This window comes from Eulemur rufifrons, chromosome 7 (assembly GCF_041146395.1).
Source record: "Eulemur rufifrons isolate Redbay chromosome 7, OSU_ERuf_1, whole genome shotgun sequence".
Lineage (NCBI taxonomy): Eukaryota > Metazoa > Chordata > Mammalia > Primates > Lemuridae > Eulemur > Eulemur rufifrons.
Window position 1 is genome coordinate 2,015,568 of NC_090989.1, and position 23,407 is coordinate 2,038,974.

A 23,407-nucleotide genomic window follows, 5' to 3' on the forward strand; every position below is an offset into this window, starting at 1 on the left:
CCATGGGCCTGCGAGACTCTGCGTGGAGGTGGCAGCCTGTTGACCTGGCCTTTGCTGAGGGCAGGACAGTGAACCAGGTGGCCCCAGGCCAGTGTGACAGGGACTGGGAGGGGGAGGCAGAGGTGCTGGGCAGGGCACGACAGGAGGACATCTGCCGGGGGGCCAGGCGAGGGCTGCCTCTGCGAGAGCCTGGGTTCCTGGAGGGGACAGCTCAGAGGCCTTTGCCTGGGGGACCTGTGAGGGCCTGGGGTGGGAGGTGAGAAGGTGGGGCTCAGGGTGGGCAGGGCATGTCCCGGGCACCGTGCATGCCGCTGGCCTGTCGGGGGGACTCGGGGCAGCGTTCCCTCTCTGTGTGCTGGAAGTGAGCACCCTCTCAAAGTAGACACGTTGCTGCCTACACGAGACTCAGTCCTCACTTGTGTCCTTCTGGAACCTTCTGCGGTCACTGACCTGGGGCCTCGTTGGCTGGCAGAAATGTCCTCAGGGCCCTCTGTGCCCTGGGGCAGGGCGATGCACCTGGGACGCTCCTGCTGAGTGAACTGCGCCTGAGAGGCTCATGCAGGGGCAGGGACGCCACCCCCGGGGAGGAGACAGTGCTGGGGGGCAGCCATGGAGGCTGATGCCCAAACCTCCTGTCAGAGTCTCTAGGAAAACGGGAAGAGCAGCCAGGGCTCTGCTGAGCAGCCCTGCATTCAGAGGAGAGGCTCTGCGGAGGGGTGGGTGGGGCTCTGTGCCTGGAATGACTTTCTAGAACATTCCACACGTGCATCTCATCAGAGCAGGCCTGCAGGTAGCAGGGGGGTGAGTTGCAAAACACAGGGAGGAAGGAGTTCTGGCGTTGCAGGTTCCTGAGGCACCCTCCGTCCTGGCAGAGTGTGCTCGGCTTAGGCACGGTGGGCATCACCCTCCTCTCCTGCGTTTCCGGAACTGCTCCGGCCCCACGCATGCACGGCCGCCGGGAGGCTGGGGGCACAGCAGCACCCGGGACCACCACCTGCCCCTAGGGTCGCAGGCAGTGGTGGGGACGCAGCATTAGGTGACCTTGAGGACACAGAAGAGCAGGTACCAAGGAACGGGGAGCCACTGCCCAGGGCCAAAGGATGCAAGGAAAACGTGATGCTTCCAGTGTGGGGCCCACAGGGCCGCGTTTTCGTGGCTTTAAGGATGGGCTGGCGGGCAGGAGAGACGGGCCCTGGGCGGCTGCTGTCCACCGGGTGAGCGCAGGTGCCCAGGAGAGGAGGCGTTGGGCCAGGACACACGGGGAGCCCTTGAGCGCTGTACGGAGCGGGTGAGCATGCCCGTGAGCGGGGGGAGGCAGGGTGACCCTGAGCACCTGTCACGGGGACGTTGGTGACGTGGGGGCAGCGAGAGTCCTTCATATGTAACGGCCTCGGGAGGTGGCAGGGCCAGCAGCCGGTGTCTGCTGAGCAGCGACTGTAAAGTGCCCACGAGAGCTCTGCGCTCTTCCTTCCGCTTCACCCTCACAGCCGCTGCCACGAGGCTCTGTGACACGTGAGGACACATGAGGGAGGGTCAGCAGCTTGCTCGCGTCGGAGCTGGGATTTGGGCCCAGGTGGCATCGCCCAGGGCTTGGCTGGCGAGGCACAGGCCCGAGCGGCACTCAAGTTCCTTACGTCCCCATCCATGCACGTCCTCTGGCCGTAATGCCGGTGGACGCTGAGCCTCTGGGGAAGGACACGGGGGTCCTGGCTGGTAGCAGTGTGCCCGTGGGCAGACAGCTGATTGGAAAGAAGGTGCGGGCGTGTCCGGCATGGGTCACCTGGCCAAGGGGCTCCGGGGCACTGCCCACCTGACGCCCAAATCGTTGACCTGGAGTTAGACTCAGGCTGTGAGGCCGGGCCGGGCCGGGGCACACCTGTGTGAGGCCAAGATCCCAGGCAGGCCTTGACCTGAGGACGCGCGGTATGGAGCGCGGGGTCGGGCTGACGCCAGGGCAGGTGGAGACGCGGGGCTCTACGTTAACCGCGTGCCCTCGGGGTCACTGGAGCCCCAGCGTGAACGTGTGCTCTGCTGGCTCGAGGCTCCCGCACCTGGGCCCGGCACACCGGGTGTGCACGGGCCGGCAGGTCAGGGAGCGGGTGACGTGTCGCCGGGGAGCAGCTGCAGGGCCGGAGTCTGTTCTGAAAGACGGGTCCCTCCAAGCACCTGCGGGACGGTGCGGCGCGGCGGGCAGCGGGACGTACCCGGGACAGAGCACGGTCCCTCACGTGGGGCCACATCCTAAATCCCGCCGGAGCTACCGGAAAGGGAAGTAGCGGCTCCAGCCGAAGATGCCGGCAGGAAAGTTCCAGAATGAGGAGAACCAATGTCTGTCCCAGAGAGCGGGCGTGCGGGGCGGGCGGCAGGAGGAGCCGTGCCAGGCGAGCGGCGGGCACCGGTGAGGCGGCGGCGGGCGGGGGCGCGGGGCAGCCCCCGCGTGGGGCAGCCCCCGCGTGGGGGCGGGGCGGGCCGGGCGGGGCGAGGGCGGAAGTGCCCAGGGCGCAGACGCAGCCCGCCGGGAAGATGGAGGGGCTGGGAGGAGCTCTTGCGTTCCCGCGTTCTCACGTTTTTACGTTCTTGCGTCCTTACGTTCTGGCGTTCTCTCGTTCTTACGCCCCTACGTGCAGAGCCGTGTCAGCGTCCTCTGGGAAGGCGGCGGGGCGGCGCGATGCGGAAGGGACAGTTAGGGACGTGTGGCGAAGCCGCGAGCTCGGTCGCGGGCTCCCCGGGAAGGCAGCGGGTGCTGCTGTGACTTTAATCCCGGGAGGGGAAGCTGTTCACCGGCCGCGGGGCGTCCGGGTGGCACGATGTCATCCTGACATTGAAACCGTGCTCACGGCCTGGGCCTTGGTCCTTGGCCCTGTGCAGTGACCCCAAGAAAGCCCAGACGACAGTGGCGCTGGTGGGGGCTCGCTGGGTCAACAGGGCCGAAGCTGGGGTCCATCTGGGGCCCCTCGCTCAGCGGGCGTGGAAGTGGGGCCCATCTTCGCCCCAGTGGTGGGGCGCTGAGAGGCTCGGGCAGCCCGCCAGGGCTTAGGGCGCCTCCGGCAGAACTCCGCGTGGGGACCGTCGCCCTCGGCTCCCAGCGGGCTGGGTGCAGGCAGGCCGGGGCTCCCAGCGAGCAAGGCCCGGCAGCTCCGGCCCTGCCTTGTGCTCGGGGCAGGGCTTTCTCCATCCCCGACAGCCTCCTTCCGGAACCCCTGGAATTTCCGATGGCACCTTTCTGGTCTTCCTGTTTGAAAAGCCTTTCAGAGGTTTCTGGAAGGTCTGTGGCCACACGATCCCAGATGGTTGGTGATTCCACCTCAGACCCATTTCGCAGATGCAAAAACTGAGGCTCAGAAGTGGAGGGTCCTGGCCGAGGGCACGGTGGGAAGCGCAGAGCGAGCTTGTCCCTGGGTGTCGTTGTGTCCACATGAGCGCCTGCCGCGCACTTGCACCGTGGGGGTGGGGGGGGAGCCTGAATTTCCAGGGAGGTGTCCCGTACCCGCTGTTGTGGCCCCTCAGCAGACTGCTCTCCTGAAGTGACATGGGGACAAGCTGCTGAGCTCTGCTGCTCTTAGTGTGTTCTGGAAGGCGGTCAGGACACATGTGCGGAACACAGTTGCTGGATAAACACGGCTTCTGTCCTGGGTGACATTGGTGGAGACAGGCGGCTCCGGTCTGCGCCTGGCCCTGGGCTCAGGTCCTGGTCACGCTCGGGCGTCCTCGGAAGGGGGCCGGCAGCAAAGGGGCAGAAAGGGGAGGTCTAGTCTGTGCAGCCCGAGGGGAGCAGGCCCACGGGGTGGGTGATGCCGCCTGAAAGAGACATCCAGAATATTTTGGTCGGAGCAGGACATGGAGGACAGAGAGCACCGCTGTCGGCTGTGTCCTGGGAGGACCTGCAGCAGGACCCGGGCCGGCGGCTGGGACCTTGCGTGCAGCAGCGGGCTCCCCCCGAACCTGCGACAGCGGCTGCCTTTTCAGTAATTCCCCAAAACCCACAAAAGTCCACTTTCATGTTTTGCCAACATTTTTCACATTGTGTTTAAATCCTCTTAGGGCCTGGGGATGTTTTAATTTGTTTACTGTTTGCTTTGAGTTTTGTAACATCTTTCACGAGCATGAGCTTTGAAGCAGGCAAACCCGAGATGCTTTGACACGCGTGTGCGCCGTGGAGAGGCCCTTCTGGAAGGGCTGTGGGGTGGGCGGGCGGCTGCGTGGCTGTGCACACAGGCCTCCCTCGCTCCCAGGAGCACTGACCGAGCGGGCTTGCCAGGACTCGGCAGCCCGGGGCCCGTGTGAATGGGACTGGCCGCCCACCCTGGGGAGGCAGTGTCAGCCCCCCATTCTTCTCCCTCGCCCCCGAAGCTTCTGGCCCTCCCACCAGGAATCTTAGAGCCTTCCTCCAGGGGAGAGACCGAGTCTCCAATGACTGGGCCTCCCCAGCTTGGTCCAAGGGAGGACGGAGCTCTGTCCCCCCGGAAACCCAGCCTCCAGGCGCCCAGGTCCCTGCCCCCTGACGGGTGTGGGGATGTTCCTGGTTGTGAAATGGCAGTTTCAAGATGGATTTTGCTTCTGAGTGAGTTTGCTGCAAACTCGGAAAGTCTTGTAGCTCTCAGATCTCTGCGGTTGTGTAATTGTGGCCGAGGGCTTGTGGGGTGGTGACAAGAACAGTAACGGCCGCACGAGCCGGGCCCGCTTCTCACAGCCGTGCCCCCAACACAGTGCCACATGCTTCCCCAGCACATGCACACGTACACACAAATACACATGCATACATGCGTGTGCACACTTGCTTTCGTGACGGCGGCAGGGGTAGAGGGACCCTAGGCAGAGCTACGGTGGGTGCAGTCTTGGGGACAGGCAGCGGCCAGGGGGTCAGACAGGCGGGAGCCCACCACTGCCATGAGACCTGGCCGCACGTGCCTCTGAGTCTCAGTCTCCAGAGCTGTGACATGGGTGTGGCGTGAGAGCATCCCTTGCGGGCCGGAAGGGACAGGGCGGAGCCTGGGCAGGGGCCCCGTAAAGGCCACTCTGTGCTCTGTGACTCGGAGCTGGCGGTGGCTCAGACAGCTGGCGAGGTGCCAGGTGTGGAGGGTCTGCTGGGCGGTGCGCTGGGCCCCTGGGACTGCCCGCGGTGAGGCAGGGCCCTTCGGGGCCACCTGCCTTCCCCTGCTGGTGCCTCCCGCCTCCCGCCTCCCGCCTCCCCCAGGTGGCCCCGACCACAGAGGCGCCTCCTTCCTCGCCCCATCAGGCCGGAACCCAGGGGCCACTCTGCCCAGCAGCTAATCCGCCGATTACCGGGCGCCCACTCACCCTCCAGGGAGCTGTCGGGGCTCCAGGTGCTCCTGGCTGCCAAGTCCCTAAAGTGCCATTGCCCCAGTGGGGTGCTCGAGAGCCTGCCGGGCGCCGCGCCAGGGCAGCAGGGCAGGGCTCCAGGGGAACTCCGTCGGAGGGAGGGCCCTGCCCGGCCCAGCAGGTGCCTGCCGCCCCGGCTGCGCTGCAGGCTTGGCAGGGCGTGTGCTTTTCCCTCCTGCATGAGTCCCCAGCGCACCAAGAGTCCAGGAGTGGCCTGACAGCGGCTCAGGCCACACACCTGCTGCCTGGGCCGGTGCAGCCCTGGTGGCCTCAGCAAGGGTCTCCCCACCCTGTGACGGGCTTCTGACAGCCTGGTGTGGGGAGGGGGGATCCTTGCAGCCTGTGACCGGCCGGCCATGGACCTGGCCAGCTAGGAGCTGGGACCATGAGCTCGTGTCGCCCACGTGGGTCCCTGCCAGCCTCCAGCCAGCTTCAGATAAGTAGGGAGTAGTTGTTTTATAAAAGTACGTTGCAAGCATCGCATGGATTCACACAGACTGAAAAACCATTCATTGTTAGCTGAAATTCAGATTGTACGGGCACCCTGTATTTGCTAAGTCGGGGAACAGAAGAGGGATGTGAGCCGCCTGGCAGCCAGCTCCGGCCACCCGCCAGGCCCCCCAGTCCTGCGCCACCCACTCCCGCCAGCCCGGACCTGCCCCACCCCCCAACCCTGCTGCAGCCCGCAGCCAACTCTCGGTCCTCACAGAGCAGACAGGGCAACCTTGGGTACAGTCGAAATGCAGCTGACGAGTGCCTCCCGCTAGCCCCAAAGTGGGCCCAGCCCCCTGCCCTGGAGTTCTGCGCGCTACAAGCCACACGAGACTCAGGACCTGGGATCTCTGTTCCAGGGGAGCTCCCCATCCCCCTGGCTCACACAGCCTGAGCCTCTGGCCCTTGGGAAGTACCAGGTCCTCTGAGGGGCCCCTGGAGCCCCGTCTCCAGGCACCTGGCCCCTTCCCCCTTGGGGTTGGGACACACCACCCCACATGGCACTTGCTCACCTCTCTCCTGACCCCTTCCAGCTCCTGTGGGTCTCGGAGCCATCCAGGTACATCTGACCACCTCGTGCCCCTGCTCAGAAGCCTCCTGTAGCCCCTCAGGCCCTGCCCACCTGCCCTTCTCCCTACTCCCTTGACCCTCTGTGTTTGTGCTGTGGCTCCTTGTGCCTGGATGCACTCCCCGCCTCACCCCTCCTCCATGCATCCTCTTCTCCTGTGCTCCCCAAGTTCCACACAGCCCCTGATGGCCCCCTCTGCTGGGCCTTCCACTCTGAGACCCCTTGGGGCAGGGAGGGCACCTCACCCATCACCAAGGCGCAGCACCTGGCTGGACACCACACGCAGTCGGCCCTCATGGCCCAGAGCCACGCAAGCCGGCAACAGGGCAGGCACACCCGGGCTTTCCCTGGAGAGCGAGCTGCAGGCTCTGCGAGCCACCCCGGGCCTGCGTGAGCACCGTGAGTGGTGAGAGAGTAACTGAGGCACAAGCAGCTCGCAGCGGGAAGGAAGCCCTGGCCATCTCAGGGGGACGTGCTGTGCAGTGTGGTCATGCAGGTGGGGGCATGTGTGTGCCTGTGTACATGCATGTATGTGGGTGTGTATACGTGTACACATGTGCAGTGTGAAGGTGTGCATGTGCGTGCGCATGTCCTTGCAGGTGTGGACATGTGTATTCACATGTGTGCAGGTATGTGAGAATGTATGTGTGTATGTACAGTTGCGTACGTGTACATATGTATATACATGTGTGTGCATACACAGTGCACGTTCATGTTTGCATGTGTCTGTGTGTGCAGGCATGTGTACAGGGGGGTGCACACACGTGTTGCCTACTGGGGGGCTCCTCGGCACGTGGGAAGAGCCATGATTGAACCGTTTGACGGCTCCTCTTTCCTGCTGAGTCAGGGAACTGGCTCGTGTGTAACACGCACACCCGTGTCGGTGTCTCAAATCGCACTCTGCGCAGCCGCCACACGGGAGGGTGTGGAAGGTCCCACAGGCCCCTTGGAGGACGTGGGGTGGCCCTGGGTGCTGTTCCCCAGCAGACAGACAGTTACACCTGTCGGCTGCGTGAGGAGGGGATATGCTAATCCAGCGATCCCCGCTCGGGGTCCAGTGACCGCCGGGTGTGTTGGTCGCCTTGTCCTTGTCCTGGTAGCTCTTATTCGTTTGCCTTAAGCCCTCCCGTGTGCGCTCCCTGGGACCACCGCGGCCGGGACCTTGCTCCATGATCTCAGAGCCGCGTCCTCACCTGCGGCCCAGGTAGGCAACAGCGCCCTCTGCTGGACGTGGAGAAAACGCCTTTCCGTTTGGCCCAGAGCTTTGTTCTCATTCTCTGAGCGCCCACAGGCCGCCAGCTGGGCACTGTGACAGGCAGGAAGGCCAAGGACCCTTGGGCAGCCCCGCCTCGAATTTACAAGGGAAGAAGCTTAACTGACCTGCCTCGGAAGGGCAGGTCACAGCAGTCCCGGGGTGTCTGAGCCGGGCCTTGGCCTCTGCGCAAACAGAAAATATCCCCTGTGGTTGCTGCCACACGTGGCTCTCAGAGCCACTTCCCACGTCGTCGGTGAGGTAAGGTGCCCTCGAGCAGGAGGCTGTCTCTGGGCATGGGGTGAAACCAGCAAGGGACACATTGGCCCATCCCGGCCGCGACCCCTCAGCGTGACCTGCTCTGTCCTCAGCCAGGACGACCGGGGACGGTGCAGGCATGGCCTGCCTCTGGCCTCTGCGGGGCGCAGCTGGATCCCAAGGGGCTCTGCCGTGTGGCTTCAGGCGTCCCTGCACCCCGGGGCTCAGTCCCTGTCCACACGGCGGGGATCTGGGTGGAACCCAGCCCCGAACGTTGTCCCGAGACAGGCAGTTGGCACGACCTAACCCTGTTCCCGCAGGGGGCACGGTGGCCCCGGGCGGATGCCCTTGCACGGAGAGGAGGCCGATTCCTGCCCTGGGCTCCCCGCAGAGCCAGGGGCCGTGCCCCACAGCGCTGACCTAAAGTGCCGAAAACACGCAATTTTCTTGCTGGGAAGCGGCTGTGGAGCACGGCTCTCAGACCTGGTCGCCCGCACCCGACGTTCCTAGCAGCCGGGCAGCCTGAAAGTCAGCATTTGCGTTGCTCGGGGTTCCCCAGAGAAGTGAACCGTTGGCATTTACAGAGCTGCACACGAGGAGATTTGTCACAGGGCTGGCGCACACGGGTGCGGGGCTGAGAAGTCCCGCGATCTGCCCGCCCCAGACTGGGGCCCCGAGAGCCTCCAACAAGCAAGTCCGTCCCTTCTTCCAGCGTGGATACGTCAAGCACCTACTCCAGGCACAGCCCGGCCAGCTCGGAGGCTGTAGGACAAGGAGAAACAGCCCCTGTCCCCAAGGGCTTATTTTCCACCGGGCAAGGGGCTCCGTGTTTTTCTAGAACTCTCTTCTGTGTGTGCACAGTGAGATGTTTAGATCTAAGATCCTGCAGTTTTGTTGTCCTAGCAAGTGTGCATACCCATGGAGCCAACACCAAACCCTGGATGTCGTCCTCACTCCGGAAAGTTCAGGCCACGGCTCCTCCTCCCTGGCCCCACCAGGCAGCCGCCGCTGACAGTTTTCCCTGTCGTAACACCCTAACAAACAGAATCATACTGTATGCGCCATACGTTTTTGAATATATGTGTTTGTTTCTTTTCTTTCTCCTGCTGATGGACGCCTCAGCTATTTCCAGATTTTGATGATTGTGAGTAAAGCTGTTAAGTCCCTTCTCACACACGGCTTTCTGTGGACATACGTTGTTATTTCTCTTGGGTGAAAACCTATGAGTGGAATTCTGGGGCGTGGGACAGGGGCATGTTTAACTTCTGAATAAATCACCAAATGGTTTGTCAAAGTGGTCGCAGCGTGTCCTGCGCACCGCGGTGTGTGAGCGTCCAGCCGCCACGCGTTCCCTCGGCTTTGGTCTCGTCAGTGGTTTTCACTTTAGACCCTGGGGTGAAGTGACGTGGCCATGTGGTTTCTAAGTTTCAATGCCCTGATGAGTCGTGATTTTGAGACCTTTTCATGTGCTTATCGGCTCTGTGTGTTTTCATTTGTGAAATGCCTGCTCGAGTCTTTTGTGCCCACACTTTAAGGATTTTTGTTTGTTTGTTGCCGTTTCCTTGCTGGTGTGCAGGAGTCCTTTCTGCCTTCCGGATGGGAGTCCTTTGTCACATGCGCAGTCTTCCATTCTAGCTCCTCTTTTCTGTATTATGGATAATATCACGTGTTGCTCCGGGAGTGACAATGTCCGTGTTTAACTTAGTAAAGTCTATTCCGAATTAATGTTACACTACTTCAGGTGGGGTAACCTCACAATCGTATGATTTCATTTGTCTCCACCCATCCGCCGTGCTGTCCGGTGCGTGTGTGAAATCACACCTCTACTGAGGTCACAGGCGCCACCATCGTCGCTTTGAACAGCCAGGTGTCCCTGCGCCTGCGCACTTACCATCTAGAGTCCTGCGATCTTTGCTGCAGATCCGAGCTCCCACCCCGTGCGATTGTTCTTCAGCGGCAGTAGCTCCCCAGTGCTGCTTATAAAGCAGCTCTGATGGCAATTAATTCTATCACTTTTATCTGAAAAGGACTTTATTTTACCTTCATTTTAAAAGGATATCTTCACTGGCTATAGTATGGTAGGTTCACATTTTTTTTCTTTCAGTAACTTTAAAGATGTTTTTCTGTTGACTTTGAGCTTCCTTATTTCTGATGAAAAATCAATCGTCATTTGTATTTTTGTTTCTCTATATCAAATGTGTATCTTTTCCTCTGGCTGCTTCTAAGATTTTCTCTTTATTTTCAGCTATGTGAACGTGATGTGTCTGGGTGTGACTCTTTTGTATTTATTCTCCTTAGGGTCTTGAATCTTCTTGGATCTGTGGTTTGAAGCTTTTAATCAAATGTGGAAAAAAATTTTAGCCATAATTTATTTAAATGGTTTTTTCTGCCTCATTTGCTCTTCCCTTCCTTCTGTGATGCCAGTTACATGTATAGTAGGCTGCATGATATTGTCCCACAGGTCGCCGGGGCTCTGTTCGTTGTGATTATAATCTGCTTTTTCTTCTTTGTGTATTGCAGTGTAGATCATTTCTCTTGAACTGATCCTTTCTTCTGGATTGTCCAAACAGTTCTAAATTCCATGCACTAAATTTATGAATGTAGATATTGTACTTTTCAGTTATAGGATTTCCACTTGGTTCTTTTCAGAGTTTGCTTAGCTGCCTACTCCCCATCTCATCACTCGTCGTGTACGTCTGTGGATTGTTGTCACGGTCACGGTAAAGTTTCTGCTAATCCCACTGTCTGCTCTGTCAGCCTGCTTCCGTTGGCGGCTTTCTCTCTGACTGTGGGTCACATTTGCCTGCTTTGCTCCGTGTTGGTGGTTTTCCGTTGTACGCTGGACATTGCGGTTATGCACTGCGGAGCCCATATATCCTGCTCTCTTCCTCTGAGGAGCGTTGAGTAATGTTCTAGAAAAAGTTTAAGTTATCGGTGCCTCACCTTACCCTCTGAAAGCTTGGTTTTAGATTTTGTCGTGATGTGTCTAATTTAGTTTTGCTTTCAGTTCTATGAAATAACCCTCAGTTGTGGGCCCTGGTCCTTGATCTTAGGTGTAGCCCTGTTGTGGTTTCAGTGGACATCCTATAGTGTTTTCCAAATCCCTCTACCTTGGTGTGACCCAAACTCCAGCTCTGTGTCCCCAACACTGGGCAGCTATTTGAACCTCTGCTCAGTTCTTTGAGCCTCTCAGCTATTGTTTGTCTTTGGTTCCTTGGAGTCGTAACCGTGTATACAATTCAAGAGTTAGACAAGCATTTGAGAGGCGTTAATATGGGATGTTAGGAATTCCCTCTCATGGTTCCTTTCTAGGATGTTCCCTTTCAATTTATGGCCACTCCTGGCTGGGCGCGGTGGCTCACGCCTGTAATCCTAGCACTCTGGGAGGCCGAGGCGGGAGGATCGCTCAAGGTCAGGAGTTCAAGACCAGCCTGAGCAAGAGCGAGACCTCGTCTCTACCAAAAATAGAAAGAAATTAGCCAAACAACTAAAAATAGAAAAAATTAGCCGGGCGTGGTGGCGCATGCCTATAGTCCCAGCTGCTCGGGAGGCTGAGACAGGAGGATCGTTTGAGCCCGGAAGTTTGAGGTTGCTGTGAGCTAGGCTGACGCCACGGCACTCTAGCCCAGGTGACAGAGCGAGACTCTGTCTCAAAGAAAAGAAATTTACAGCCTCTCCTAAGGCCCAGACTCTGCTCTGAGTCCTGTGGCCAAGCCGATGGCTGCGGTCCCCGAGTGCCGCGTGGGCTGGGAGCGTCCTGAGAGGGAAAGTGAGAAACGGGGGTCTCACGCAGCGTGGGTCTCTTCCTTCGGGGCCGCACCCCCTCCCCTTTTGCCTGCTTGGCCCCGAAGCAGTGAGTGTATTTCCTAAGGGTTGCCCCCGGAGTTCAGAGCTGTCATCAGCAGGAAGGTCGGTGGAAGATAAGTTTCTCCCCCAGGGACAGAAGCTGAAAGTGAAGAAGGCGAATGTGCCCTGAGTCCGCGGCCCCACCAGCTGCGGGAGCAGACGGCGCTGGCCCTTCTGCTGAGGGGGGGCCGAGCCCCGGCACAGGGGCTCCCCGAGAGCGCTTGCCCACTGCGCAGCCTGCCGGGGCCCCTGTCCCCACTGCCCATGTTTCCCAGGAAAGCGTGTCCTGTGTTCCTGCCCTGGGTCCTCTCTCTTCCGTGCTCAGCCTGGGGCTGAATCCCGGCCACCCCCGTCCCCGAGGTGCTGGACACAGACTTCCCCCTCGTGGGCCCCAGGTGCACAGCAGCCCATGCGGCCCCAGGGGGTGACAACACTTTCACTGCAGGTCACCACTGGGGTGAGAGTGCAGCCCCGAGCCCCGCGGGTGATGAGTGACTTATGGAAGAACAAGAACAGGAGCCCAGGGAGGCCGCTCTGTCTGTGGGGTCAAAGCCGGGGAAAACGTGTGGTAGGAAACACGGAGGGGCCTCGACGGTGCTTCTGTGTTTGTAGCCGGGACTGGAGACGTCAGGGTGGGCTCCCTGGAGGAGGTGGCAGAGCAGACGGGGCTGTAGCACTGGGCCACTGGGCAGGATGGGCATGGAGTGCTAAGAAGCGCTTGGCACAGATGGTCTCTGGGAACGGGCGCAGTTGGCACTAACGCTCATGAAGGGAGTGGTGGCCCGGAGGCTGCCGGCGGGGGCAGCGAGTCTGGCGCCTGGAGCTGGGCGGGCACTGGGCCGTGCTGGGGACCCGCGTCTTCCCGGCGGCTGCGCCAGGGCGTGTGAGGAGCTCCGTTCGCTCAGGCCTCCCCGTGCTCCTGGGCAGACGTTCGGCGCCGCGGACTGGGAGGTCTTCCACATCGGGGAGAGGATCTTCCTGGCCGTCGCCAACAGCCACAGCTATGACACGGAAGTGCAAGTGCAGAACGACTCCTACGTCATCAACTCTGTCATCTACGAGCTGAACGTGACCGCCCAGACCTTCGTCAAGTTCCAGGACATCCCCACCTGCAGGTACGGGTCGCGGCTGGGCTGACGGGAAGGGCGGAGCTGGTCCGGGGCCCCACCCTGTCGCTCGCCCTGTTGGGGACCATGCTCCCCACTGTCCCCGTGCACAGACCGGCCTGCTGGGGACCATGCTCCCCACTGTCCCCTGTGCACAGACCGGCCTGCTGGGGACCATGCTCCCCACTGTCCCCGTGCACAGACCAGCCTGCTGGGGACCATGCTCCCCACTGTCCCCGTGCACAGACCGGCCTGTTGGGGACCATGCTCCCCACTGTCCCCGTGCACAGACCGGCCTGTTGGGGACCATGCTCCCCACTGTCCCCGTGCACAGACCGGCCTGTTGGGGACCATGCTCCCCACTGTCCACGTGCACAGACCGGCCCAGAGCAGGCGGTGCCGCCCTGAGCCTCATCGTGTCTGTTCCCAGAGCCGGGCGCCGCGCGCAGAGCTTAGCATGTTGCACACATGCTTCCTTTCGTCCGGCAGTGCAGGCCGGAGGGGGCAACCAGGGCTCAAGCAGCTGCGGCTGTCTGCGTGTCACGGCCAAGTGTGAGGTCCAGGGCCTCAGACAGGTGTCCTGACTGTGCATCCACAGCCTGCCCGCTCTGGTCACCTCCAGACACAGTTACTCCCTCCCCCCCCCCAGTCGGCCTCCTCCCAACGCCAGGACACAGACGTGTGTGCAGGGAGGAGGGAGGCTGGGTCAGTATGTGCCAGGTGGGCCGGCTCTGCGGGACCACTGACGGTCGTGCGGGCTCCGCGTGTGGGACGCTGGGTGCCGAGGACCCACGACCGGCCTGCACAGGGCTCCCCCTGGGGGTTCTGGGGGCTGTGAGGGAAACTGCAATGCAGTCTGCTCTACTCGGACCGCAGAGCCAGGCCTGATGGCTCAGAGCGGGAGCCCAGCGCTCCTGCCAGCCCCAGGCGCAGCGGCAGCTTCCCCAGGTCCCCCTGGTTTCTCACACTCCTTATTCCACTCGGTAACTGCTCACGACCTTCCCGGGCACCGGGCCCTCGCGGCAGCCCGAGAAGCAACGATGAATAGGTTTAGACACCTTGAGGGAGAAAGTCTCCAGGATGAACGGCAAGAAGCGAGGTGAGGACCAGCGATGTGACCCGGCCCAGTGCGGGAGGACAGGCAGGGCGCCTGCGTGCGTAGCCGCGTGTCCGTGTGGGTTGGGGGCACACCCTAGTCAGCAGTGCCGCCCAGGGATGGTGGGTGCCGGGGAGCACACAGGTCAGGAAGGACCTTGCATTTATACCCCACGACTTCTGAACCGCTACATCTGCAAATGTATACAATGTTAACTTAATAAGCCACTCATATAATTTTTTAAAATTAAAGAAGAGAAAATGACCCTCAGAATAGAGAAGCAAAAGAGCGAGCCGAGGTACCTGGCTCCGAGGTCTGGGGGCTCAGGCCGAGCTGCCCGGGGCCCTGGTCAGCCGCCGGCGGGAGAGGCGGACACCAGCCTCGGCTCCCTCCCGAGAGCCACGTCCTCAAGGGTCAGCTCCGGCCCAGAGTGACTGTGACATCAGCAGGGAGGTTAGGCACTTCAGAATGAAGCCTAGAACAAAGACGTTTGAGAATGAGCGCGGTTAACTGTAGCGGGAAACACCCCCATGGAGACGACGCCGGCCGAGAACCTGAGGGGCAGGTGCCTTTGCAGTTGGACCTGCGGGAGCGGCGGACACGGGGACGCGCCTGTGCCATCTGCAGCCGCGGGCCACTGGCCGGCGGCGGGGACAACTCGCTGATGAAGTTCGCAGACAGTAAAGCGGTGTTTAATAAGCGCCGTCAAACCCTGCTGGGATCACATCAGAAAGCTCCAAAGTGGGTCACTGTGCGGAGGCACAGCCCCCAGCACCTCTGCCTCGCGTCCTCCTCCCTCCTCCGTCCGGGCAGCTGTGACGTGGCCTCACCCTGCGACACCACGAAAACCTTCCCAGGGCAGCCGGGTGATCTCGTGGCCGTGTTAATCCTGGCTCTAGCTGCCCTCACACGGTGTGATGCGTTTGTGTGTCTGTTACAATTCAGTGGTTTCAGTAAATCCACAGATGTTCTAGGCATTCTAGAATGTTCCCAACCCCACGCCCTTACCTGCCCTCCCTACCCCCTGTCTCCAGCCGTTGCAGCCAGCAGCCACTTTCCGTCCCTGCGCATGTCCTGCTCGTCCTGGACGTTCCGTGTAAGTGACATCATGCACTAGGTGGCCTTTTGTGTCTGGCTCCTGTCCTCAGCGTCCTGTTGTCCAGGCTCATCCACGCTGGAAACTGCGTCTGCGCCTCCATCCTCACTGTGGCTGAGCCACGCGACATCATGTGGGTGTCACTTCAACTTTCCCTTTGTCCTTTGACGAGTGTCTGTGTTGTTGCCACCTTTTGACCAAAGGGTGATTCTGAACAAGACTATCCTTCAGATTCCTGCGGGCGCAAGCAGCGTAACCGAGTGCGCGGCGAGGATTGAGGCAGGAACAGGAAGCCCCTGCCGCGTGCTGTCCTTCCCTGGGCTCCAACCGAAGCCCGCTGCTGGCCACGCCGCGGTGCAGCCCACAGTCATTCCCGCCGTCCCGCAGGAAAACGTCGCCGTGGGTTTGTCTTCCGCGGGCTCAGAACTCGATTCCCAGCGAGGAACTCTCGCGTGGATCGCGCCGACACGCTGCCCCGCCGCACCCCAGACCAGGGCACGGGTGCGGGTGCATTGAGCCCCCAGTGAGCAAGTGTGGGCACCACCGCGGGGCCGAATCGCTGCCCACCACAGTGGAGGCCTGGGGGGTCCTGACCAACGGAAGAGGGGTCCTCCAGCCCCTGCCCCACCCCTGTCCTCTCCAGCGTCCGTCCCCTCCCGGGTCCTGTCTGAGCACCTGCTGGAGGCCAGCCCTGGCCATCACCCCTGCGATGTCCCACCGGGAAGCACCCAGAGATGAGCCACGACCATGAGGGGCCTCTGCTGCTGGACTGGCCACAGCCTGAGGCCGACACACGAGGCACTGCCCGGCCTCGCCTCAGACTGGCCCTGCTCGCTGCATGGCCTCTGCCTCAGTTTCCTCATCTCTGGAGCAGGCACGGGACCTGCAGTGATCAGAGAGGTGTCAGGCAGAGACGAGATGTGGGCCCGACGGCTGACGGCCCAGAGGGCCCCCCGGAGCGGCAGGGTCTGGGGCAGCCGCCCACCAGGTCCCGGAAACCGCATGGCCCTGAGCGCAGACGCCCCCCCGGCAAACACGGGCCAGGCTCTCGCCCAGGGGAACCTGCAGCTTGTTAAGGCCACATGTGCCTTCTGGGTCCCTGAGTGCAGCCTTTTGACTGAATCCAAATTTTACAGAACACATCCTCTCATTTTTATTAATACATTCTTGTTCATCTTTTATATTTTTATTTCATTTTTAAAATGAACATATTTAAAATACCAAAGAATAAAATAAATTTCAATGAAATAATCCTCCCAGATTGACCGGCAACAGCTAGAACATTAGTAAGCCATGAGGGCTAAATTGACGGCTGCTACGCTCATGGTTTAGTTCTAACTTCCCCTGCCTGGCTGGCGCCGCTACCACGCGGGGCTGGGGGTCGAGTTCGCCAGTCTGTTATCAGCTTTTGACAACAGTGCACTGCATTTCTGTGTGAAGTGGAATTTGTGGATAGTTGCCCAGCTAGACAGTATTTTTTAGTTTTGTCTGCTTAACAGCCCATCATGTCAAAGAAGACCAAGAGAACGCTGAAGGAAGAAAACAGATTTCTTAATGAGGATTGGGAATTGCAATATTATCTAGTTTCTGCTAAAACTAAGATGATTTGCTTGCTTCTGCTGCAATATCAACATTAAAGAAATCCAATGCTCATCAACATTATAACACACTCATAAGGACCAAATATTTTAAATTAGAGAGGTATGAAAGGTTGTATTGCAGAAATTAAAAGATGAAAAGCAAAAGCAAAGACAATTCTTCCAAGCAGCCACAGGACCTGGAAATAATGCCACTGAAGCTACTTATAAAGTAGCTTATATACTTGGGGGAAAAGGGAGGCCATTCAGTGATGTAGAAACTGTGAAAGAATGCATTGTCAAAGTCATAGGATGCTTAGAGCCCGACAACGTTTCAAAGTACAAACAACTGCCTCTTTCAAGGAGAACCATAACTGATCTGCAGCATGAATTAGCCTTCAACTTAACAGAACAACTTCATGCAGTACTTCAAAAGGAAAATATATGTTATTCAATCGCTTTGGATGTATCAACTGATACTACTGAGTCAGCGCAGTTTTTATACTTCATTCGGGTCATAACAGAAGATTTTCTTTGCTATGAAGAGTTACTCGCTTTGGGCACTCTTGCAAACAGAACATGGGGACTAGGTATCTTCAACAACGTTCAAGTTTAACAGATCCAGGTGCTCTCATTTCTTTTCATTGTATCTTGCATCAGCAAAATCTCTGTGCTAAAGCTACTATTTTAAGTGACGCTTTGCAACAAGTTGTAAGCATTGTTAACTATATTCGTGCAAATGCAACACGGCGTTGTCAGTTCGTAACATGCTAAAGTTGAAGGAAGAGGTATTCAGTGTGGATTTGCCGTATCTTTCTAAAGTGCGTTGGCTATTGCAAGGACAGGTGTTGGCCAAAATTCTATCTCTGTGAGAGTGGATAGTTAAATTTTATGAAGAACAGAATCAACAATGTGAATTACTGAAAGAAGATTTCTACAGGAATGTGGCATTTTTGTGTGACATCAGGTCAAATCAAAATGACTTGAATATTTCTTTGCAAGGTAAAACTAAGTCTATAAATGATATGTGACAAAAAAATCCAAACAGTTTGAAAAAAAGCTGTCTTTGTTCAAAACACTTCTTCAAAAGGAAATTTTGGACGGACATTTTCCCCAGTTAGCAGAGGTCACTGATGAGCAGGATGGTGTATGCGAATCATTTGAACAACGTGCAGCTGTTATAGACCTGTTAGTTGGAGAACACAATGAAAGGGTCACTGACTTTGAGAATCATGACATCACACTCAAATTAGCATTTCAGCCTCAGCTAGTTGGTGTCACCAAGGCACCTACAGAACTGCAGATGGAGTTGGTTGAGCTCTCAGGAGATGACATTTTAAAGTCATTGTTTGATGTTAAGAAAGATGCAATTGAAATGTGGAAAGAATGCAATACAACACCGACGCCTTCCGCTACATGCCCCAAAAGTGCCTTCTTGCCTTTCGACCACTTATTGCTGCGACTCTACATTCTCCTGCCCGACCCCAATCCAGACGCCCTTCGGGTCCCAAGTGACGGGTGCCCATCTAGAGGGTCACTGAACCTGCAGCCCCCACGCTGCGGCCACGTACTCAGACGCTTTCCAACAGCGAGCACAACCACAGAGCCATTAAAAGGTTAGATCACTTTAAAATTCACAAATAGTTTTCACTTTTTGAAATTATTAAGTACAAAGTTGCTAGATTTTTACAAAATAATGTACGTTTTTAAGTGTATCTAACTGAAGTTTCTCGAATGTGGCCTTACTGCTGCACAATTAATGCGTCCCCACCCTGGAAAGGTCCCCACCCTGCTCTCGCCCAACACAGAACACAGCACGTAGGTCTGCGGCAAGAAACATCTTCCAGGTACAGGAGAACACCTGTGTGTCAGCAGGGCCTCGGGTCCCTGATCCTGGGGGCAGCCAGGGTTCCAGGTCGGTGACCTCATGGCTGTGACCTCAAGCTCTTGCCTTCAGAGGGGGCTGTGAGCCCAGAACTTTTTCTCTGATTATTTCAACCTCTTAAAAGTGGACTTTGCAGCCCAGTGGTCAGCAGGGCCGTGCACCCGGCCGAGAGGCGGGAACAGCCCTAGTGTCATCGCCGGACAAACGGATCAGCAAAACGTGCGCACGGCGGGGTATTGTCCAGCCTGAAAAAGGAAAGGAATTCTGCACCTTCTACAACATGGAGGGGACTCGGGGAAAGATCCAGTCACCAAAGGACAAACACTGCGTGGATCTGCGTGTCTGAGGCCCCTGAGTGGCCGGACTCACAGAGACGGTGGCGCGGCGGGTGCGGGGCTGCGGAGGGGAGTTAATGTTTGACGGGGACAGGGTTTCGCTTTTTCAAGATGTCGAGTTCTGGAGGTGGACGGTGGTGATGGCTGCACAACACTGGGAATGTACTTAGTGTGCACTTAAAATGATTGAAATGCTAAGTTTTATGTGTGCTTTACCATAATCAAAGTTTTTTAAAAAGTATTTTTAAGCCAACAGCCAACCTGCATTGTCCGGAATAGATGGCTCGCTGCGTAACTGAGAAAACCCTCCCGCCCGGGCCCAGCTCCTGCTCTGCGAATCTCGGAGGGGGGACCCGGCCCCGACTTCCGGACCCAGCAGAGTGGGCTCCAGCGCAGCCCCCGTCCCCTGGCGACGCCCCAGCTCTGTGCCCTGACATCCCTTCGCTTGTTCCCACAGCGCGCTGGACTGGGAGTTTTTCTCGGTGGGAGAAGATTACTTCCTGGTGGTCGCGAACTCCTTCGACGGAAATACCTTCTCGGTGAACAGTATTATTTACAGGTAAGGGGCGGCGAGGGCCGGCATCCTCCCTCACCACCTGGGCCCCTTGGGGGCTCACCCTCCCTTGCAGGTGACCACAGGCTCAGAGTGAGTCGCAGCCCGTGGGGCCAAGGTAGTTTCCCAAGGCCGCGCCCTGGGCTGAGCCACCGCAGTCCTGGCGCTGACTCGGGCAGCCGCGGGGTCCGGCGCAGACGCGGTTATGTGGACACAGTCGCTTAACTCTCCTCCTGTAGACACTGGGGCATTCTTGGCACATCTATTTCTAGTTGTTCAAGTGTTGTAAGCATAATGAATAGGGTTTTAAGGTTTCATTTGCGGTGGCTTAGCATGACAATCAATTTCTGTGTGTCGCCACCTAACCGAATTATCCTATCACTCCTAATCGTTTTTCTTGAGAAGAGTCTCATGGGCTTTAGGAGCATAGTCACAGCTGAGAATAAAGGCAACTCTGCTCCTTAATTTTTATGTTCTCATTGCTTATTTGGTTTGCTTAACTGGCTAGAAGTCCCGGAGCAGCCGTGGGCCGCAGCAGGAGCGGCCGGCGCTCTGCCGTGCTGAGACTTCACGGGCGTGTCTGAGCCTCGACACGACGCTGCCCTGGGCCGCGCCAGTGCGTCCTGTGCCAGGTGACGGCCTCCGCCGGCACTTGCTGGCATGTGTGTGGCTCCTCCACGGCTGTCGACATAGTGATTTACGATGAGAGATTTCCTGGCATTCTTGGAACCGATGCCTCTTGGTGACGGTGTGTAACCGTTTACTATGCCACTGGCTCTCCGCTGCTTATCTTGAACATTCTCACCCCCGTACCAGGAAATGAAATTGCCCCGTGGTTTTCTTTTGGGAGCTGCCTCGTCCAGTGTGAGATGAAGCCTGACTTCACAAACGCCGCTGCGGCTTCCTAAGGGCACCGCACCGGCACAGGCTGAATAACAGGCTTCTCTCTCCTTCTCTTTTTTGACGAGAAACCATTATAAAACCATCTGAGCCCGGTACCTTTTTATTTTATTTACTTATTTTATTTTTATTTTTATATAGTTTTTGAGACAGAGCCTCACTCTGTCACCCTGGCTGGAGTGCAGTGGCATCATCACAGCCCACTGTGACCTCAAACTCCTGGCCTCAAGCGATCCTCCCACCTCGGCCTCCCAGAGTACTGGGACCGCAGGCGCTGCTGCGCGCGGCCGGGGCTGGTTCCAGCATCTCGTGCCTGGTGTTTCCAGTCTCTCCCACGGCTACGGGAGATGCAGGTTTCCCCCTCTTTTGGGGCAGTGTTGATCATCTAAATTTTACTAGAAAAATCAATTTTCTTTTAGACTTTGACATTTATTGCTGTAGACTTTTCAACATGACGAAATAATTTCAACATGCATGTGAAAAGATACATTTTCAAAGATGGCCAAGAAATGTTTGAAAAGGAGGACCGGGGAAGGCGGGCCCGGCCAGCATGTGCTAAGGGGCACGGTTTTTGCCAAAATGAGCAAACGTGCCAGTGGAACTGAAGGCCGTGGTGCTGTGTCCCGCAGGTGGCAGGGCTACGAGGGCTTCGTGGCGGTGCACAGCCTCCCCACCTTCGGCTGCAGGGACTGGGAGGCCTTCAACACCTCGGCCGGCTCCTACCTCATCTACTCCAGCGCCAAGGAGCCCCTGTCCAGGGTCCTGCGGCTGAGGACGCGCTGAGGGGCCACGGGCTGCCGGGAACCGGGTGATAAGGCCGGCAGGACCCCAATACTCCCTACCCGGGCGGCCTTGGACCTCCGGGCGGGCCGAGCCTGGGCCAGCCGGTGGGCAGCAGGCGGGGCCCAGGCAGGGCCGTCTGTGGCCCCTGCTCCCGAGGGGACGGCGTCCTCTCCACGTCGGGTTCTCCCGCCTGGCAGGTGGCTGTGCCGAGCCGCAGGCCTGGTGACCGCCCGGCTGCTGCACGAGGTGGCTCTGCGTCCTCCAGGCTGAAGACAGAGCCCGCCAGCCCGCCAGCCCGGCCAGCAGGGATCTCGCCCTAAGGGAAGAGTTTCCATAAAGTTTTACCTCAGAAACAACGGGGCTCGGGCACACGTCCCACGGCGTCAGCCTCACCCAGCCGCTCCTGCTGTGGCGCCAGGTGCGAGAGCCGTGCGAGAGCCGTGCAAGAGCCGTGCGAGAGCCGTGTGCTGCCGCTCGACGTGCCCATTGCCACCTATTTATTGTGCTGTATCTACACGGAAATATATTCATACGCTCTTTACAAAAGCCCACGGCTCCTTCCTGTTTCTTGTGGGGACTCAGCAGTGACTCGTGAGCGCAGCCCTCGTCACCAGCCAGGCAGCGAGCCCACCTCCCCGCCCCCCACCTCCCCACAGGGGCCTCTTCCCTCCCAGCCTCAGTTTACCCATCAATGCACTAGGGGCGGGTCAGGTCAGGAATCAGAAGCCTCGGCCTGGCATGTGTCCCTCCACCCCACCCCCATCCACAGGGACCTCTGACCTTGGGCCCAGGCCTGCCTCCCTGGCCATGCTCCAGGCGGCCACCTCCTGGTCCCTGCAGCTGGCCTCATGGGTGACCGCTGGCACTCAGAACGCCCTCTTGGGCAAGCGCTTGCCGGCCCCTTCCGGTGTCTAACGCCCGACCCTGCACCAGGCGCGAGGACTCCTGCCTGGCTGGGTGGCCCCCAGGCCTGATGGCACGGCCCTAGACCTGGAGGAGGAGGAGGGTGGCAGTGCCACCAGGAGGCCTCCAGGGCAGAGGGGAGTGTCCGTGCTGGAAGCTGGGCTGGGAAGGCCCTGTGGGTGCACACAGCCAGGGGACGGGGAGAGGGGCGGGGAAGGCGGCTTCGGCAGTGGGGAAACAGACTTGGGAGCCGGGTTGGCCCTTGAGAGGGAGGCTGGGCTGGGCCAGGGCGGGGTTTGTTGTAGAGCAGCTGTCACCGCTGTCCACGAGGGCCTGGCCCTGCTGTCCATGAGGGCCTGGCCCTGCTGTCCACGAGGGCCTGTCCTTGCTGTCCACATGGGCCTGTCCCTGCTGTCCATAAGGACCTGGCCCTGCTGTCCTGGGATGTACCTGTCCTTGCCGACACTTGTCCCTCCAGCCCTCATCCTACCTCAGTGTCATCGGCAGCACTGGGGGTGGGGCAGGCTGACACTGGCTTCCAACGCTGGGCCCCGGAGTGGCCTGACCAGCGTGGTCCACTAGGAAACCTGCGCTGTGAGACAGAGGACAGCACATCTCAGGGACCTCCGGGCGCACCCTGCACACTCTGCTCGGGGGCTGCAGTGATGCCGGCTCTGCGGAGTCCAGGACGCGTCTCGGAAGGTCCCTGACTACTCAAGGGCTGTCTGACATCCCCGCCTGGACCCTGCCCCCCAGCCTCGCTGTCCCAGTGTCTCTGGGCCAGTGGATTACGGTGACAGCCCTGGGTCTGCTGTCCCAGGAGGGTGGGCCCAGGATACCAGGTAAAAATACAAGGTGCCCACTTAGATTCGAATTTCAGAAAACCAGTGAGTGCTCCTCTTTAGTGTCAGTGTGTCCCCAACATCACATGGGACATACTTAGACTGGCAGAGTGTCACCATCTAAAGCTCAGAGGCAACTGGCTGGCCTGGGTTTTTGTCAGCTCAGTCTCCCCACCCTACCTGAGGGGTGTGGAGGACAAGCCACATCTCTTGGGGTCCGCCTGGGGTTCCGGGCTTTACTGGGGTGCAGGAGGGGCCGGGCGGCCACAGCACAGGGCCGAGGGAGGAAAGTGGAGGAGTCGGGCCCAGAGTGGCCCTTTGGGGAGGCAGCCCCGGGGGGCAGTGGCTGGTCATCTTGGGGGTCACTCCACTGGTGGGACACCCAGAAGTGCCCTTGGGGGCAGGGACGCCACACCAGGTAAGAGAAGGCCACCCAGGCTGGGAGCACGGTGGGGCCCACCGAGCGCCCGGCCTGCCTGTGTCAGTCGGGAGGGCGTGTTTGGATGAGATTAGTTTTTGCACCTGTGGGCGCTGGGTAACGCTGAGGGTGGGCCTCGTCCAGTCCGTCGAAGCCC

The 23,407-nt window shown here is 58.9% G+C and overlaps 1 protein-coding gene across 1 annotated transcript in view; it reads left to right on the top strand.

The window, feature by feature from the left end:
• The window catches only part of TSPEAR (thrombospondin type laminin G domain and EAR repeats), a 132,462-nt gene extending 110,827 nt beyond the window's left edge, over window positions 1-21,635 (top strand). The window contains exons 10-12 of the mRNA XM_069474902.1: window positions 12,684-12,871; window positions 19,309-19,410; window positions 20,934-21,635. Coding sequence (XP_069331003.1) covers window positions 12,684-12,871; window positions 19,309-19,410; window positions 20,934-21,087 — 444 coding nt within the window. The 3' untranslated portion in view covers window positions 21,088-21,635. The remainder of the gene's footprint in view (window positions 1-12,683; window positions 12,872-19,308; window positions 19,411-20,933) is intronic.
• The last annotated feature ends 1,772 nt before the right edge of the window (window positions 21,636-23,407 follow it).